The sequence below is a fragment of the Myotis yumanensis genome, unplaced genomic scaffold (assembly GCF_028538775.1).
Source record: "Myotis yumanensis isolate MYYU_CA2020_CCGP unplaced genomic scaffold, mMyoYum1.0.hap1 SCAF_3, whole genome shotgun sequence".
Classification (NCBI taxonomy): Eukaryota; Metazoa; Chordata; class Mammalia; order Chiroptera; family Vespertilionidae; genus Myotis; species Myotis yumanensis.
In genome coordinates this window covers 186,725,524-186,742,429 of record NW_027223754.1, presented here as the reverse complement: position 1 = coordinate 186,742,429, position 16,906 = coordinate 186,725,524, and the positions used below count along the sequence as shown (strand labels likewise).

At 39.7% G+C, this 16,906-nt stretch overlaps 1 protein-coding gene across 1 annotated transcript in view; it reads left to right on the top strand.

Moving 5' to 3' along the window:
- Window positions 1–14,588, top strand: part of DERA (deoxyribose-phosphate aldolase) — a 92,572-nt gene extending 77,984 nt beyond the window's left edge. Inside the window, exons 7-9 of the mRNA XM_070410635.1 lie at window positions 8,634–8,746; window positions 13,283–13,432; window positions 13,991–14,588. Coding sequence (XP_070266736.1) covers window positions 8,634–8,746; window positions 13,283–13,432; window positions 13,991–14,047 — 320 coding nt within the window. The 3' untranslated portion in view covers window positions 14,048–14,588. The remainder of the gene's footprint in view (window positions 1–8,633; window positions 8,747–13,282; window positions 13,433–13,990) is intronic.
- The last annotated feature ends 2,318 nt before the right edge of the window (window positions 14,589–16,906 follow it).

The window sequence follows — 16,906 nt, the reverse complement described above, 5'->3', positions numbered from 1 at the left end:
AAACTGTACCGTGGAGACTTGTAATTATGGGCCTTAGAAAAGCTTTGAGTTGCTTTAGACCACAAAAAAGTATTGTGCTAGAGATTTCAAATTAGGAAAATAAAAAAATACGTTTTGATATAATACTATAAATTTATTATTAATTTTAATTTCAACTAATTACAGTTGAATACTAGCCTATTTAATGTGTTACTTTTGACTTCCAGGCCTTTCATCTTCTAAGTTAGTCATTTCATTGAAATTGTGGGCACTGATGAGAGAACATTTATATGGATAGCTATTCTAATTGTGAGATATTTTCTCATAAGGTCTTTTTCCCCAAGCTGAGCAGAAGTGAGCTTGGTTAAGGTTGGGTTTACATAAGCTCTGAGGAGAGTCTATGGTGTTCTGTGGTGTTGGATATTCTAAATCTAGCATTTATTTCTCTAAGGTAATTTTGTTTTAGCAGCGGGGCAAAGGAAGCAATATTAAAATGAGAAGTAAAACAAAAGTGTGTGCCTGCTTAGTCCCATTGGAAAGTCCATTATTTTTTTGACAGTAGTATAATACTAATGTACTTTCTATAGTATTTTGTGTGATGAAAGCTAAGTCTTATTCCTGGCTTTACAGAAATAGCCAGTGGTGCCTGCATGCCTGTTAGTCTCTTGTGTGATCTCTGACTCTCCATTGTCTTTCCTCCTCCCATCTAACTAGACACCAAATTTAGCATCTTAAACACTGATTTCAGGGGACAGACCTCATGTTTCCTGAGGGATTTTTATAGTCACAGTGCACGAAATTTGTGCATGGGTAGGGTCCCTAGTGGCTGCTGGCTGCCAGCTGGGGCCTCCCTTCCCCCGGCTGCCTACCGCCACTGGCCAGGGTGGGCCAGCCAGGGGGAGGGGCCACGGGCGGTTAGCCAACTGGCCCCACCCCCTGGTTGAACTCCTGGTCAAACTCCTGGTTGAGGGGACAATTTGCATATTAGGCTTTTATTATATAGGATGTTCTAAAACACACATTGACACACTCACACCAAATATCACTATCCCCCAACCCCCATGCTCCCTACCCCTCACAGAGATTCCTTTGATGGATCCATTTGTTATTCTTTGGATGTGTCTTATATTTTCTATGCTTGTGTTTCTTCTGATGGTGTTGTTCTTCTATTCCTCTCTTCTTTATTCTCCTTCAGGGTTTGTACCAAATTCTACCTATCCCATATTCTAGATAAAGTGAATCTCTCTGAATCTTTCCAGTTCTACTTGACTATGATAGTTTCTTGGCATATGTCTAAAATACCTTAAATACCATACATAATTGTATCTCCATCCATATCTGATTTCTAAATAATAAAGGCTGCTCTTAATATTTAAGGACTTCCGGTTTTAGCTTCAACATGTAGGGAATTTGGCAGTTGTCATTCCTGTTCTTTAGAACACGAAAAAGCCAAATAAAAGGGAAATCAGTGACTTTTCTAAGGCCTGCCAAATAACTTAGGTAGTGGGGCAGACTGCCCCCTTGAAATTGGGAAAGACAGGGAAATCCAAAAGTCACAATCGGGATCTGCTTACCTGCTAGAATCATACACTGGTAAGAACACTTAGGTGGTAAATTTGAAAAATTGTTGGAAGCTTAGTGTAACCCCAATACTTTTGTGGGTTTTACCTCCAGGAGCCCCAGATTCTCACAGTGAAAAGCTAAGAAAGAACTTGGTTCTGGCAAGGAAGGGGAAGATAATCATTGCAAAATATGTCCAGAGCAGGGGTCCTCAAACTACGGCCCGCGGGCCACATGCAAATATAAATATTGTATTTGTTCCCATTTTGTTTTTTTACTTCAAAATAAGATATGTGCAGTGTGCATAGGAATTTGTTCATAGTTTTTTTTTAAACTATAGTCCGGCCCTCCAACGGTCTGAGGGACAGTGAACTGGCCCCCTGTTTAAAAAGTTTGAGGACCCCTGGTCCAGAGTGTTCTCCTTAACAAAGGCCTAAATCTTTACTAGAGTCTTATCTTACCTGGGAGGACATTTGTCTTCTAGTCTTCCTACCTCACCAAAGTGGGGGAGAAAAGCTAGGACACATTTGTGAAGGTTACAGCCCAGTGGCACAGGCCCACTACTAGTAAAAGACTGATATTTAATTATAAGATTATAAAATACTAGAGGCCCGGTGCATGAATTCATGCACGGGTGGAGTGCCTCGGGGTGGCCTGCGGCGATTGGGCCTCAGTTCGTGCCCCCAGCCTTGCAGCCCCGCATCCCTGCCTGGCACCCTGCTTTGGCCTGGTGCCACCCACTCATTTGCTCCACCATCCCACCACAGTCCTGCTCTCATTGGGGCCCATCGGGGCCAGCAGTGCCTCCACTGCTGCCCACTGCCCGCTGCCAGCGCCCTGTTGCCGACGCCCACCATGTTTTGCGCTGCCCCCTGGTGGTCAGCGCACAGAATAGCGAGTGGTCAAACTCCTGAGGGGGCAATTTGCATATTAGGCTTTTATTATTTAGGATTTCCTCTCCCCCATATATTACTATCACAGTAATGGGGCTCCAATAATCCTGTGGATTACAGTGACAGAGCTAAAAGAAAAAACATAGACTATCTGAGGAGGAATACTTAGGAAGCCCTAAGTAAGCGGGGAAGGAAAAACAAAGATACTCTAGGATTTAAATACTCTGGTACCTATGGCTACAGCAAACATTAAGCACAGCCCAACTCCTAGCCAGATTAACATAAAATCTCACACCAAAGGCCTGTTTATATCATAGTTGTATCCTATTACCCAATATGTCATGTCCAGCTTTCAGCTAAAATTATAAGAGATGCTAAAAGGCAAGAAAAAGTACAGCCTGGCTCTAGCTGGTTTGGCTCAGTGGATGGAGCATTGGCCCTCAGTCAAAGGCACGTACCTCGGTTGCAGGCTCGAGTCCCAGCCCTAGTGAGAGGCAACCAAATGATGTGTCTCTCCCGCAACAATGTTTCTCTCTCTCTGTCTCTCCCCCTTCCTTTCACTTTCTCTGAAAATCAATGGAAAAGTATCCTCAGGTGAGGATTAATTACAACAAAAGACACACACATACAAAAACCCCCATAATCTGTAGAGACAAAGAAAGCATTACAATCAGATTCAAATGTAAAAGAGAAGTTGGAATTATCAGAAAGAGAAATTTAAAATAGCTATAATTAATGTTAGGGAAAAAAATAGCATGAAAAAATGAAAGGAAATGTAGACAGAGTGATGGAAACTCTTAAGAAATAATCAAAAGGAAATGCTGAAAATAAAAAACACGAACAAAAATGAAGAATGCCTTATGGGCTCATCAGTGGGCAGGATTGAGCCCATTAGTAGACGGGCTCACCAGTAGACTGTGGAAAGTACTAGTGACCATGAAGATAGGTCAAGGGAAGCCCCATAAAGTGAAATATAAAGAGAGAGAGAAAAAAAAGGCTGAAAAATACAGAAAAGAGTTTCTAAAAGTTTTGGGACAATTTCAAAAGACGTGACATATGTGTAATTGGAATACTAGAAGAAAAATAAGAAATGGAGCAGACAACATATTTGAAGTAGTAATGGTCAAGAATTTTCCAAAATTAATGACAGATGCCAAACCACAGATCCAGGAAGTTGAGAGAACACCTAGCAGGATAAATATTTTAAAAAATTACACCTAGATATATCATATTCAAATGGAAGAAAACCAAGGACAAATAGAAAATCTTGAATTAAAAAACAGAAAGAAAATACTGATAGACAAAAATGGAAATAATTACAGTGGTCTTCTTATTAGAAACCATGTCAGCAAGAAGTGAATAGAGTGAAATACTTAAAGTATTGAGAGGGGGAAAACCCTCACCAACCTAGAAATCTGTGTCCAGTGAGATTATCCTTTAAAAGTGAAGGAGCTTACACATACAAAAACTGAGGGAATTTGTTGTCAGCAGATCTGCCCTGTAAGAAATGTTAAAAGAAATGTTAGGAGTAGGACAATGATGTAAATCAGAAACTCTAATCTATATTAAAACGGGAAGAATGTCAAAGAAAGAATAAATGAAGAGTAAACATAATTTTTCTCTTTCAATTGATCTAAAAGATAACTGTTTAAAGTAATGACAGTAACAATGTATTAGGTAAGTATACCAAATAGAAGAGTGAAATATTTTAAGGAACAGAAAGAAAGAATTAGGAATATTTTGTTAAAAGGTACCTGAAATACTTGTATGGTGGTACAATGTTATTTGAAGGTAGACTTAGATTGTTAAAATGTATATTGGAAACTCTAGGACAACCAATAAAAAAATTACAAAAGAAATTTAACTGATATGCTGCAAGGACATAAAACGGGATTATATAAAATGTTCAATTAAAGCCAGAGCAGACAGAAAAAGAGGTGTAACATTTAATAAAGATAAAACACAATAAATAGAAAATTTTTAACTGTAGATATTAATTCAACTAAATCAATAATACCTTTAAATGATAATGGTCTAAATCTAGCAATGAAAAGATGATTGTCAAAAAAGCAGGCTCTACAATGCAAAAACATTGCCTAGAGAGAAATTTATAACATTAGGTATATATATTTTTAAAAAAAGGAATGGTCTAAAATCAATAACTTCAGCCTTCTATCTTAGGAAAATAGAGAAAGAACAACAATGGAAGCCTAAGGCAAGCAGAACAAAAGAAATAAAAATCAGAGAAGAAATCAATGAAATTGAAAACAACAACAAAAAAAAAAACACAGAAAAGTAAAAAACCCTAAAAGCTGTTTTTTTAAAAAAAAAATCAATAAAATTGATAAACTCCTAGACAGACTACCCAAGAATAAAAGATAAAAGACATAAATTAATATTACAAATGAAAGGAGAATCATTACTCTTCCTATGAACATTAAAACAATAATAAAGGAATACTGTGTGTCCACAATTGAATAACTTAGATTAAATAGATCAAAGATATAAACAACCAACACTCACACAAAAAGAAAAGGTCTGAGTAAGTCTATAACTATTGAAGAAATTATTTTACTTTTAATCTATTTTATAAAATAAATTATAGAATGTTTTAAAATAATTATTTAATAACTCTAAATTATTAAATAAAAATAATATAACCTTACAAAAATGAAATTCAGCTCTAGATGATTTCACTGGTGAATTCTACCAAACATTTAAGGAAGAAATACCAATTCTCTACAGTCTCTTCCAGAAAATAATAGAGACTGCGAGACCATCATTACCCTAATACCAAATCCAGATAAAGGCATTGCAAGAAAGGAAAACTATAGATCAATATCACTCATGAACATAGATGCAAACATCTTCAACAACGTATTAGTAAAATGAGGCCAACAATGTATAAAAATAATTATACACCACAACCAAATGGGATTTACTTTATAGAGATTCAAGACTGGCTTGATGTAATGTAGTCCACTGTATCAATAATGTAAGAAAGAAAAGTCATAGGATCATATAGTTGATACAGATTAGGCATTGGATGAATTTCAACACCTATTCATAATAAAAATTCTCAGCAAACTTGAAATAGAGGGGAACACCCTCAGCTTGATAACATCTGGAAACAAACTTCCTCTAACGTACTTAGGATGAGAAACTAGATGCTTGCCCCCTAAGTTCCCCTGAAGAACAAGGAAGGCTGTTCTCTCACACAGCTTCTGTTCAGCATTGTCCTGGAAGTCCGACCTGAGGCAGTAAGACAAGAAAATGGGATAAAAGGTATACAGATTGGGAAATGTGGTAAGCTGATAGTGGATCCCAAACATATGTCCACATCCTAATCCCCAGAGCCTGTGAATATTAGTTTACTTGGGAAAAAAAGGATTTTGCTGATGTGGTTAAATTAAGGACAATGGGGATGAAGTGATTGTTCTGGATTATCCGGGTGGTCCCTCAGTACCATCACAAATGTTCTTGTAGGAGAGGCAGAGGAAGCTTCAGCTCACACAGGGGAGAGAAGCAATGTGAAGAGGGTGACAGATTCTGGTTTCCTTCTTGCGAGGTTCTTTTCACAGATTCCCCTTCTTCACTCTCTGCATTTCACTCATCTGAGATGCTTTATGAGGACTCTATTTAAATATGGCCATCTCTCCTCAAATCCGCCACTCTCTCCTGTAACATTGCTTATTTGCTTCACGGCACTTATCTCCACCTGGCTTTTGTTACATATTTAAGCTTATTGTCTTCCTCTTCCAGAAATTATCACAAGGGCAGGAACTTGGTCTGTTTTGTTTAGTGGTCTATTCCCAGCATCTAGAAGAGTCTAGAGCCATGGTCGGCAAACTGTGGCTTGCGAGCCACATGCGGCTCTTTGGCCCCTTGAGTGTGGCTCTTCCTAAGCCTTAGGAGTACTCTAATTAAGTTAATAACAGTGTACCTACTATATAGTTTAAGTTTAAAAAATTTGGCTCTCAAAAGAAATTTCAGTTGTTGTACTGTTGATATTTGGCTCTGTTGACTAATGAGTTTGCCGACCACTGGCCTAGAGCATAGTAAGCACTTAGTCAATATTTGTTGAATGAATGCATGCATGACAGTTATGTCTCCATTTTCCCCACATGGGCCTACCTACAGACCCAAAGAAAAGAAGGCTTCCAGTGAACTGTTCCAGTATGTCAGAATTCCTATGGTATTTCTAGACTGCAACCCTACCCAGGTCTTCGCTCCGTTCGCATGTGTATAACGCTTAACAGTTTCCAGAGTGCTTTCACATAGATTGTCTCTTTTGACTCCTCAGATGTGAAGCCAGTAAGAATTTCCAGATCTATTTTACAAATGAGAGAGATTAGGCCCCAGCTGATGTGACTCGGGGTTGAGCATTGACTCATGAACCAAGAGGTCACAGTTAGATTCCTGGTTAGGGCACATGGCCAGGTTGCAGGCTCGATCCTTGGTGGGGGGCATGAAATCAATAAAAATATATTTTAAAAAACAGAGAGATTAGGAGATGGAATTTGAAGGTAAATTTCAGAGCTAGAGCTGGAAACCAGATCTGCTGACTTCTAGCTCATCACGTGATTACGCGATGAGGACTAGGGTTCACCTCCACTTGCATGTAGAATGTATGTGGCTTTGAGGGCAAGGGTGTGGATATTGTTTTTTATATTTTTCACAGCGCTTTACACACAGTACACCTACTAAAGGCATATCTTTTTGAACCTTTCCATACACAAAATAGTTGTGGATGTATCTCTTCTAATGGAAACTAGAGGGGAAAGTTTTGGCCACTTTTTCCCTCCACTTCCATCGACCATTTTTTTGATAGACCCTGAGAGATTCTCAGAGATTTGCCTTACCTATGGACCCATGGATTCAATGGGCTAGGGCTGTAAATTTGCAAAGGAATCACTTAGGGGCCTCGCTGATATTCAGATTTAGATTCAGTTGGTCTAGTGTAGGGCCTGAGAAGTCTGCACTTTTGACAAGTTCCCTGATGGTACCCATGCTGCTGGTCTGTTATCCACACTTTGAGTATTTCAGGAATAGGTAACCACATGAAAGACAGAATCTGTATTTGGCTATATGTCTGTGTGAACTAAATAAGTTTCTTGGAGACACTGTAGAATATTGGGTAAGCTATATTGCTTTGGTTAAAATTCTACCTCCTCTGCTTACTATGTAACCTCAAACAAGTTACCTAACATTTTGTACTTCAATTTCCTCTTTAAAAAATGGTGATCATTTGCTCTGGCCAGAGTCGCTCAGTTGGTTGTCCCAAGCACCAAAAGGCCGCTGGTTCGATCCCCAGTCAGGGAGTGTATGAGAGGCAACTGAGACAACTGATCAGTGTTTCTCTCTCTCTCTCTCTCTCTCTCTCTCTCTCTCTCTTTCCTTCCTTTCTTCCATCTCTCCCACTCTCCCCCTCTCCCTTCCTCTCTCTCTAAAAAAAAAAAGTGGGTCATTTTAGTACCTAACTTTTACAGCTGTCATGAGGATTAACTGAGTTAATACTTTCAGAGCACCTAGAATAGTGCACGGTACATCGCCCTTGGTGAATCTTAACTGTTATTATCGCTTCTTTGTCTCCTTATGTTATTCTGTTAAACTGCATCAATTGGTAGAAGATATATTTCAGAGACAAGAAGTCATTTAAAATATTTGCAAGTTATGAACTAACATAGGATTTTCATAAAAATCCTAATCTGGTTGGAAGACAGTGCATTTATTAACAAACAACGCAGTGGAAATCAGCTATTGGTGATTCATCTTGTGTTGTCACAGCTGTTCTGTGTGCTTTTTATCAAGCATAAGGAAATGAGGGAAAAATGAGTTGGCAATCCATTTTTGTAGTAAAGTGTTATATGATGTTAAGTACAGGGAATAAAATTGTTTTATTCATCTCAGTTATGCATTAAATAAACCAACTTGATTTTAATTGGTGATATGGAAATATAGAGGCAAGAGCCCCAGGGATTTGTGAGAATTCATTTGGTGCTTAATTTAATTCATTTTATAGTAAAACATGAAAATAATTATTTTAAAGAGATATATATTTTTTAGTTTTTCAACTAATTCTTGAAAAAGTTGTGTTCTTCAGGAAAAAAAAAATTTGCACAACTCATTTCTTCCACTGACTCAAAAGTGTAAAAAATAAGCGTTTCAATTGACATGCAGTGTTTCTGCCTTGTGTTTTAGGATCAGATTTTATTAAGACTTCTACTGGAAAAGAAACAGTAAATGCCACCTTCCCGGTAGCTATAGTAATGCTACGGGCCATTAGAGATTTCTTCTGGAAAACTGGAAAAAAGGTATGTTATTGCCAGCACATCTTCCTTCAGAGTAAAGCTAATGCTATTTATAATACGTGTTACAGCTCCGATAACTGTCTTCGTATGCAGAAGGTGTGAATGAGTTACCCTTATTAAGATAAATGTTTAATTTACTTTTCATTACAACAGAACACATGCCCGGAGAAACATGTGCAGGGAACAGAAAGTGCGTGTGAGTGTGGGAGTAAGTATGTGTGATCAAGATGCAAACTTACTTTATGGCCTTTTCTTAACCGAAGACAATTTTATCACTGACAAGAAATTCCTAAATGGGTTCTTTAACGAACTAATTCTGCTGCAACACAGAGGCTTTCTGGTAAGGTGTTGGCCAGAGAAAACAGGTTAATGCAGAAATTAAACTTCCTTGAGGAATGGAAAGAATTGCAGAGTAACATTTATTGAATGATAAGCTGTGGTGGTGATATGAAAAGTATGCAATATAATGGGAAATAATCTTTTCCTGTCATTATTGAAGGACACACATAAATTGGTTTTTCTGTTGGGAAACCCCCGGTCCAGAAAAACTTATTACTTTTAATAATATGAGGTGAAGAGAAAATTCTTGAGGAGATGAACTTATTAAACAAAATAATGAAATGCTGTGAAACAGCAGGGAAAAGGTAGCTAGACGTTATATAGCTCTTGAATTAAATATCCATTTTTGCGTTTTATGGCAGTTAGATGTGCTCTTTGGAAGGCTGTTAAGCTGAGGAGGGTATATGCTCGCTTTTGTCAGCTTTTCGAAAAATAATACATATTTTTTGAAACATGAAGTTAACAGAAAAAATGCGTATGAAGTGTTTTTTAAAATGAGTTTGCATTTTTCTTTTCACTTCAAGTTGCTTGTTTAGTTGCAAATTATCTCAAAGGAATTTTTTTTACATCATTGGAAAGAAAGGTAATTTTTTTTTTTAAATGAGACTTTCCCTTCCTCAGAAGACATCCTGTAAAACCAATCTTGTGATTTCTGCCGAATAGAAACCCTGAAAAAGATCTTTAATCCTTTGCCAACTGGATGTGATGACTTTATATGTGGCTGTAGCTTCCGTTTATTTTGGAATCGGAGACCTTTTTGAGAATGTACTGGGTTTGAGAAGCAATTAACTCCTTCCAGAATTTTCTCCTTCAGAATAACTTCATATCTTGCCAGGCTGATGTGGCTCAGTGGTTGATCGTCAACCAATGAACCAGGAGATCCCGTTTCGATTCCCAGTCAAGGCACATGCCCTGGTTGTGGGCTCAATCCCCAGTGTGGGGTGTGCAGGAGGCAGCTAATCAATGATTCTCTCTTATTATTGATGTTTCTTTTTCTCCTGCCTTCCTCTCTGAAATCAATTAATATATCTATAATAATGAAAGTGTAATATGCTAATTAGACCAGACGTCCTTCTGGATGACCTTCCGGATGAAGCTGGGGCTGCAAGGGCTGAGCCCTTTGCACGAATTTCATGCATCAGGCCTCTAGTATAATATATATATATATATATATATATATATATATATATATATATAGCGTAATATGCTAATTAGACCAGACGTCCTCCGAACGTCCTTCCAGACGACCTTCTGGATGAAGCTGGGCCTGTGAGGGAAGCCCGGGTCCTGGGTGCCCGCCAGCAGCGGGAGGGAAGCCCAGTCCCAGATGCCAGAGGAAAGCCAGTGCCAGCAGCTGGGGGAAGGAAGGCCTACTCTTGCACGAATTTCGTGCATCAGGCCTCTAGTATATATATAAAAGAATAACTTCATATCTTAAAAAAGTACAAAATAGGTTAAGTAACAAGTGTGATCTACATATGAAAGTTGACCCAACTTGTATAACCTCTACTTGGTTGCCTTTCTGTAGTGATCCAGATTAAAAAATTTAAGTAAAGCTCTAAAAATGAGAGAACTCTATCTTTACCCCCCCCCCCCCTTCCCCATTGAGTGAGTGGGCCCACCACTTACTAGACCAGCACTTCTTTTTCTCAGCCCAGTAACATCTAAATAGATGTGAAGCTTTTTCTACTTGTAGAGGCCTGGGCACGCATCCCTGCAGTGCTGTGTCAGGGGGAGTCCTCAGTCATATTCACGTTTCATAAGCTCCATAGTTGGGATTAAAACTCTCCATTGGGCCCTAGCTGGTTTGGCTCAGTGGATAGAGCGTCAGCCTGGGGACTGAAGGGTCCCGGGTTCGATTCCGGTCAAGGGCACATGCCCAGGTTGTGGGCTCGATCCCCAGTAGGGGGCTTGCAGGAGGCAGCCAATCAATGAGTCCCTCTCATCATTGATGTTTCTCTCTCTCTCCCTCTCCCTTTCTCTCTGAAATAAATAAAAAAAAAATATTAAAAAAAACACACAACTCTCCACTGGGAACCCAATCCTGTTTTAGTCTCAACAAACATTCATTGAGTCCTTAACTATGTACCATGTTAACCTATGTTATATGTTAGGGACACCAAAATGAGCAAGTCTCTTCCCAGGAGATCCCTTAGACAACAAGCAAAGAATTTCAATAGAAGTTTTAAATGCTCTATGTTCTAGACCAGAGTAGAGAGCCAGGGCCGTTGTGCTGTCTTTCAGCACTTTCTTTTTGAATTATGTTGACTCTTTCCTCAGCTAGTAAGCAGAGGTCATCCCAATTTCATTAAGATAGGGAGAGGTACAAGGTAAACTATTCATTTTCATCACATTTGGTTTCACACAGTGAGGCACTGTGTGTGTGTCTTGCAAATCAGGTGCATTCTTTCCGGTTGTTGACAGGTTGCCTGGGCTGTAAAGTTTCTACATCATTGATTTAAGGGGAGTTTTAAAATGGGATCAGCCGCCTTCCTGACCGTGATTAGTGCTGCTCCTGAGAAGCAGAGGTTTAATATTTCATAACTGATTTCATTGCAGATTTATGTTTTCCATGTTCTCTGCCTTATAAAAGGTGCAAACTTATGCTAGAACCTGTCTTCAGAAGCATTGCCCAACAGACTTGCTGACACAACTGAATCCTGTAGGAAAATCTATATGCAGCACTGCCTAATTGATAGAAGTGCTCCTGTGATTAACATGTCTGCTAATATCAGCTAATAGATTTTTTTTTTGCCTCTTCTCAATAAATAACCCATCCCACTTGCCTGCCCCATTCCCCCAACTCCCCTCACTCTTACAGAGTAGCTTGGGTTCCAGAGCAATAGGCAGATGTGGTTAGAATCTCTGCATAGCTGCTGCTTAGCTGTGCGACATGTGTGATTGAGGCACGGAAACCAGTTGGGAGACCTTTACTGATATTCCTTGTGAGAAGTGATGAGGGTTAAAATGAAAGCAGCAAAAGTGAGAGTAGATAGGAAAGTGTGCACAGGGGGCATATAGAAGTGAAGAGGGTAGGACTGGGGGGCCTTGACTGTTGATCGATTGGGTGTGGTAAGGTGAGGAAAACGGTGGAGTCCTGATGAACTATGAGGTTTCTAGCTTGGGTTCATTTCTTATTGCTTCTCTTCTCCAGCATTTGTTAGCTGTCACCGCTGCTGGTGTGCCTAGGAAACCCACAACTCCGAGTAGTCAAGTGCATGAGAGTTAGTACTCGGGCCAGGGGTTGTTTTCTTGATTGCTCCCGTCTAGTTCTTGAGACAGGTGAATCCAGATAAGCAGGTTTTACTGTGTTTAAAGCACATTTGTCCTTTTCCTGTGGGCTCAGGGACATCATTTGTAAACATCAGTTATTGGCTAAATGGTGCTGTTTTATGGGCACCTTCAAAGACTACTGAAGTGCGAAGGGCCCCTCCACTGTCTTTTTCTGCTGAGCTTGAATGAGCCTGGCTGCTTTATATAACTGTCTACTTACAACTTAGGGGGAAACGTCCCTGCAGTTTAAGCTGATTAAAACAACTGTCAGCACTCCTTGCTGATTGCTGCCAGTGTGGGTAGTGTGGGCTCTCTGGTTTGTTGTTGTTTTAGATACACATGTGTGTTTTGCACCTCGAGATGAAGGGCTGAGAGGTGTCTATCCAGGCTTACTACTAGAAATGTAGAATGAGTGGGCTTTTGTGAGATGTTTTCCTATTTATTGACACTTTTTTGCTTACCCCAGGTTCACAGCTATAGTCTAGGTCAGTGGTTGGCAAACTTTGGCTCGCGAGCCACATGCGGCTCTTTGGCCCCTTGAGTGTGGCTCTTCCACAAAATACCACGTGCGGGTGCGCACGTACAGTGCGATTGAAACTTCGTGGCCCATGTGCAGAAGTCGAGCCGCAGTTTGCCGACCACTGGTAGGTGGTTGAAGTTTATGACTTTCCAATAAGTGCAATGTCAATGAGGGTTATTAACTCTCATTAGTGCCTCCTCAGAAGCACATTCTTCTCATTAGTCTTAGAAAAGTCATTTTGTAGTGTGAATGGGCATGAGTCAGTCATCTAAGCTCTTTTGCTGGGTTAACTGAAATAGACTAAAAAAAAGAGAGCGAGAGAATTGAGACCTGTATTAATGCAGTAGCATTTTTAAAAATAACCCAGTGACAATGAACCTTGTTGTCTTTCCCATCTTCCCTTGTAGATAGGCTTTAAGCCGGCAGGAGGCATCCGGAGTGCCAAGGATTCCCTTGCCTGGCTCTCCCTCATAAAGGAGGAGCTGGGAGATGAGTGGCTGAAGCCAGAGCTCTTTCGGATTGGTGCCAGCGCTCTGCTTTCCGACATTGAGAGGCAGGTGAGTAGTAACCCATTGTCCTTGGAACAAACGGATAAGTGTTTTGGAGAGAGAAACGAAAAGTCACCTATAGGGCTGTGAGAACTAGAGATGAAAACTCATTTGACTTGCCCGGCCGGCATAGCTCAGTGATTGAACATCGACCTATGATCCAGGAGGCACAGTTCGATTCCTGGTCAGGGCACATGCCCGGGTTGCGGGCTCGATCCCCAGTGTGGGGTGTGCAGGAGGCAGCCAATCAATGATTCTCTCTCATCATTGATGTTTCTATCTCTCTCTCCGTCTCCCTTCCTCTCCGAAATCAATATATATATATATATATATATATATATATTTAAAAGCAAAACAAAACTCATCTGACGTATGTCATCATATCCAAACTTCTGCCTTCTTCCAAGCAAAACTGCCCCTGAAGTAGGTTGGATGGAGGTTTTGCTGAAGTGCAGAATAATGGGGCTTTATAATGAAGTGTTAATTAACATCATTAATTATTGTATGATTATTAATTAATGTGTAATAATATAATAATTATTAATTAAAAAACTGTTTCCCTCACAGATTTATCACCACGTGACTGGAAGATATGCAGCTTATCATGATCTTCCAATGTGTTAAACCCGAAATGGATTCCAGAAAACGTTTTTCACAACGTTTAAAAATTATTTCTCTACATGATTATGAAAATTACTTAATTAAAAAATGAGAGACTAGGTAACTGCCTTTTTCCCCTTAAAATTTCCGTTGAATTTAATTCAAAGAATGAAAGAAAAATGCCAGCTAATCCACACATGGAACTCATTTCAGGCACATCTGAAATGTCCTTAATGACTAGATCTGCACTGTTAATTGTGTGAAGGTTTTCTCTTTAAAACTCTGAGTATCACGTTAATGACAGCATTGACAACATTAAATTCTAAGGAAAAAATGTTGACGTGCCCAAGAAACGTGCAGAAGAAACTGGCCTGCTGCTTTCCTCCAACGACCCAGGACTCACTGGCTTGGCACTAACTTCCTGCCATGAAAATCCATCTTTAATTTTTGTAACAGACCTGCTCTTTCATTAATTGTTTTGTTAATGAAATGTCTGTCATTGCAATATGAAACTATGGATGTCATTGAATTTTTTAAATAAATAAAAAATCCCTGTAGTTGTTTATTTTTTTAAATTTTAAATTGTCACCATACATTGCAAACATGAATTCATGAAACATATAAAGAGGTTATCAATGACTTTCTGAATTCTGACTCTCTCTGGTAGAGGCCAGGGGTACTTATCTCGGGTGAAGCACCCCCAGCCCATTATTAATGAGTACAACTTACGCCTATATTCTGAAACTTAAGATTTACTAGTACAGTGAACAGGGGTAAAACAGCAGACACTAACATAACACTTAAGTGCTAAACTCTTCACATATATCAATTTACTTAATTGTTATTTAATCTCTATAACAGTGATGTAACTACATTAAGGTTTTAAATCCTTACAACAATGAATACTGATATTATCATCCTTTATTCAGATGCGGGACTGAGGCACAGAGAGTTTAAATAACTTGCCAAAGGTCACGGAGCTCAAAAATTAAGAATCAAGAATCAAGGCCAGGCAGACAGTCTGGCTCCTGAGCCTGTGCAGGCACTCCCGTGTGGAACTGTCCCTCGGCACACCCAGGCACACAAACAGCTCACGGTCAGCGGTGCGAGATGATCGTCTCTGTTTTACTCAGCTGGTTCCTTTGCCCGCTGAGGTCTCTCCCAACTTCACACCTCCACCTGTGTTGCTTGCTAGCACCTTTACCACATTATAAAACCTGTTTCTTCTCCTTTTTTTTAAGTATTTAAAATAATTTATTTTGATACAATGAATTGATATTAATTTTCAATCTAAAACTGCATCAGGAAACTGATTACGTTTCCAAATTGACATCGACTTAGTTCATATTATGAATCAGGTACTCAGACACAGTATTGAGACACTTCAGGGCATTTGCTCATTTAAAAAAAAAATTTACTTTTCCCATCACCATTTATCCCCTCTTGCCCCTATTTTTTTTTTTTTAAATGGTGATTTTTATGGAGTCTTCTCCTTCCTGAATGAATCTCTAGCTACTCATTAACGAGAAACCCCGGACTGGGAGTCAGTTGCAGTTGTGACTCTCACCTGCCGGGTCCTGGCCCAGCCCCTTCCTCTTTCTAGCTCTGTGACCTTGGCCCAATAGGTTCACATTTCTGGACCTCCGTTCCCTTATCTGTGAAATAAAAGGACTGAGGCAGGTGATATCAAGGTGCTTTCAGCCCAAACATTACAATGCCCTAAGGATAAACCGTAACAGATCCAAGAAGATGCTTTATGGCTATAAAGAGAAAAAGTTTATTGTAGCAATCTAAGTTAGAATTTGCCTCTCAGGAGTCAATTAGGCAAGTCCCTCAAAGCACCTCTCTAACTGTAAATGAAATGACGGAAATAAGTACAGAGAAGTAATCCTGCTTCCCCCCAACACCTTAGCAGAAAGCTGGCTTTTGACTTATGTCTTTGAACGTGGTCAGTGACTCTGAATGCCGCTTCCACCTTCATAACAGGCTGGCCCAGGTGTCCCCCAGCACAAAGGTCAGTCACCTTTGGAGAAGAAACTGCAGAAAATAATTACACTCTATCACCTTTGAAGCTATTTCAATTTCACAGGGGTTTCTGTTTTCCTCCCATTAAACCCAGCTGGTCACTTTAGTTGATCAAGTGAACAGGCATCATTATCTTCAATTCTAATTTATATGAGACATCCACAGAAATTGACCTCTGCGGACGATTATAGATTCACACAGGAAATTAAGACTGGTGAGTCCCTCAGACCTATTAGAGGCTGATGAGCGTGGCCTGCTCTAAAGGTAAATAATCTTGTATTTTGGGGGACAATTTATTCCAAGGACTATTGGCCTCTTCATCAGAAATGTCTGCCCCTTACCTGGCTCTTGAAGTCAAATATAACAAGGATGACTTTAATAGAAGCTCCCAGTCAGTGTTGATTGCTATGAAAACATAAGAGGAAGAGGTCATTTCTGAGGTGATTGTGATTTACTACAAGCAGATTTGTCTGCTTGAGAACACTGGGAGCGATGCTTTATACAACCAGAAAATGAGTTCTGCTGTGTTGTGTTTAAAGCTTCTAGGTTCATAAATGCAACCTCCCCCAAAATTGTCACAATTGTTGAATAAAGCATATTAGGTAAAACAACCAATCATAAAGTTTAGGGGCTTAAAATGACTTTAGGGACTATCTAATTTTATCCTTTTTTTTTAATGTGAGAAGAGAAACTCAAAGTGGGAAGTCACTTATGCAAAGTCACAGAGGAGCCGAAACCGGTTTGGCTCAGTGGATAGAGCGTCAGCCTGCGGACTGAAAGGTCCCGGGTTCGATTCCGGTCAGGGCATGTACCTGGGTTGCGGGCACATCCCCAGTGGGAGATGTGCGGGAGGCAGCT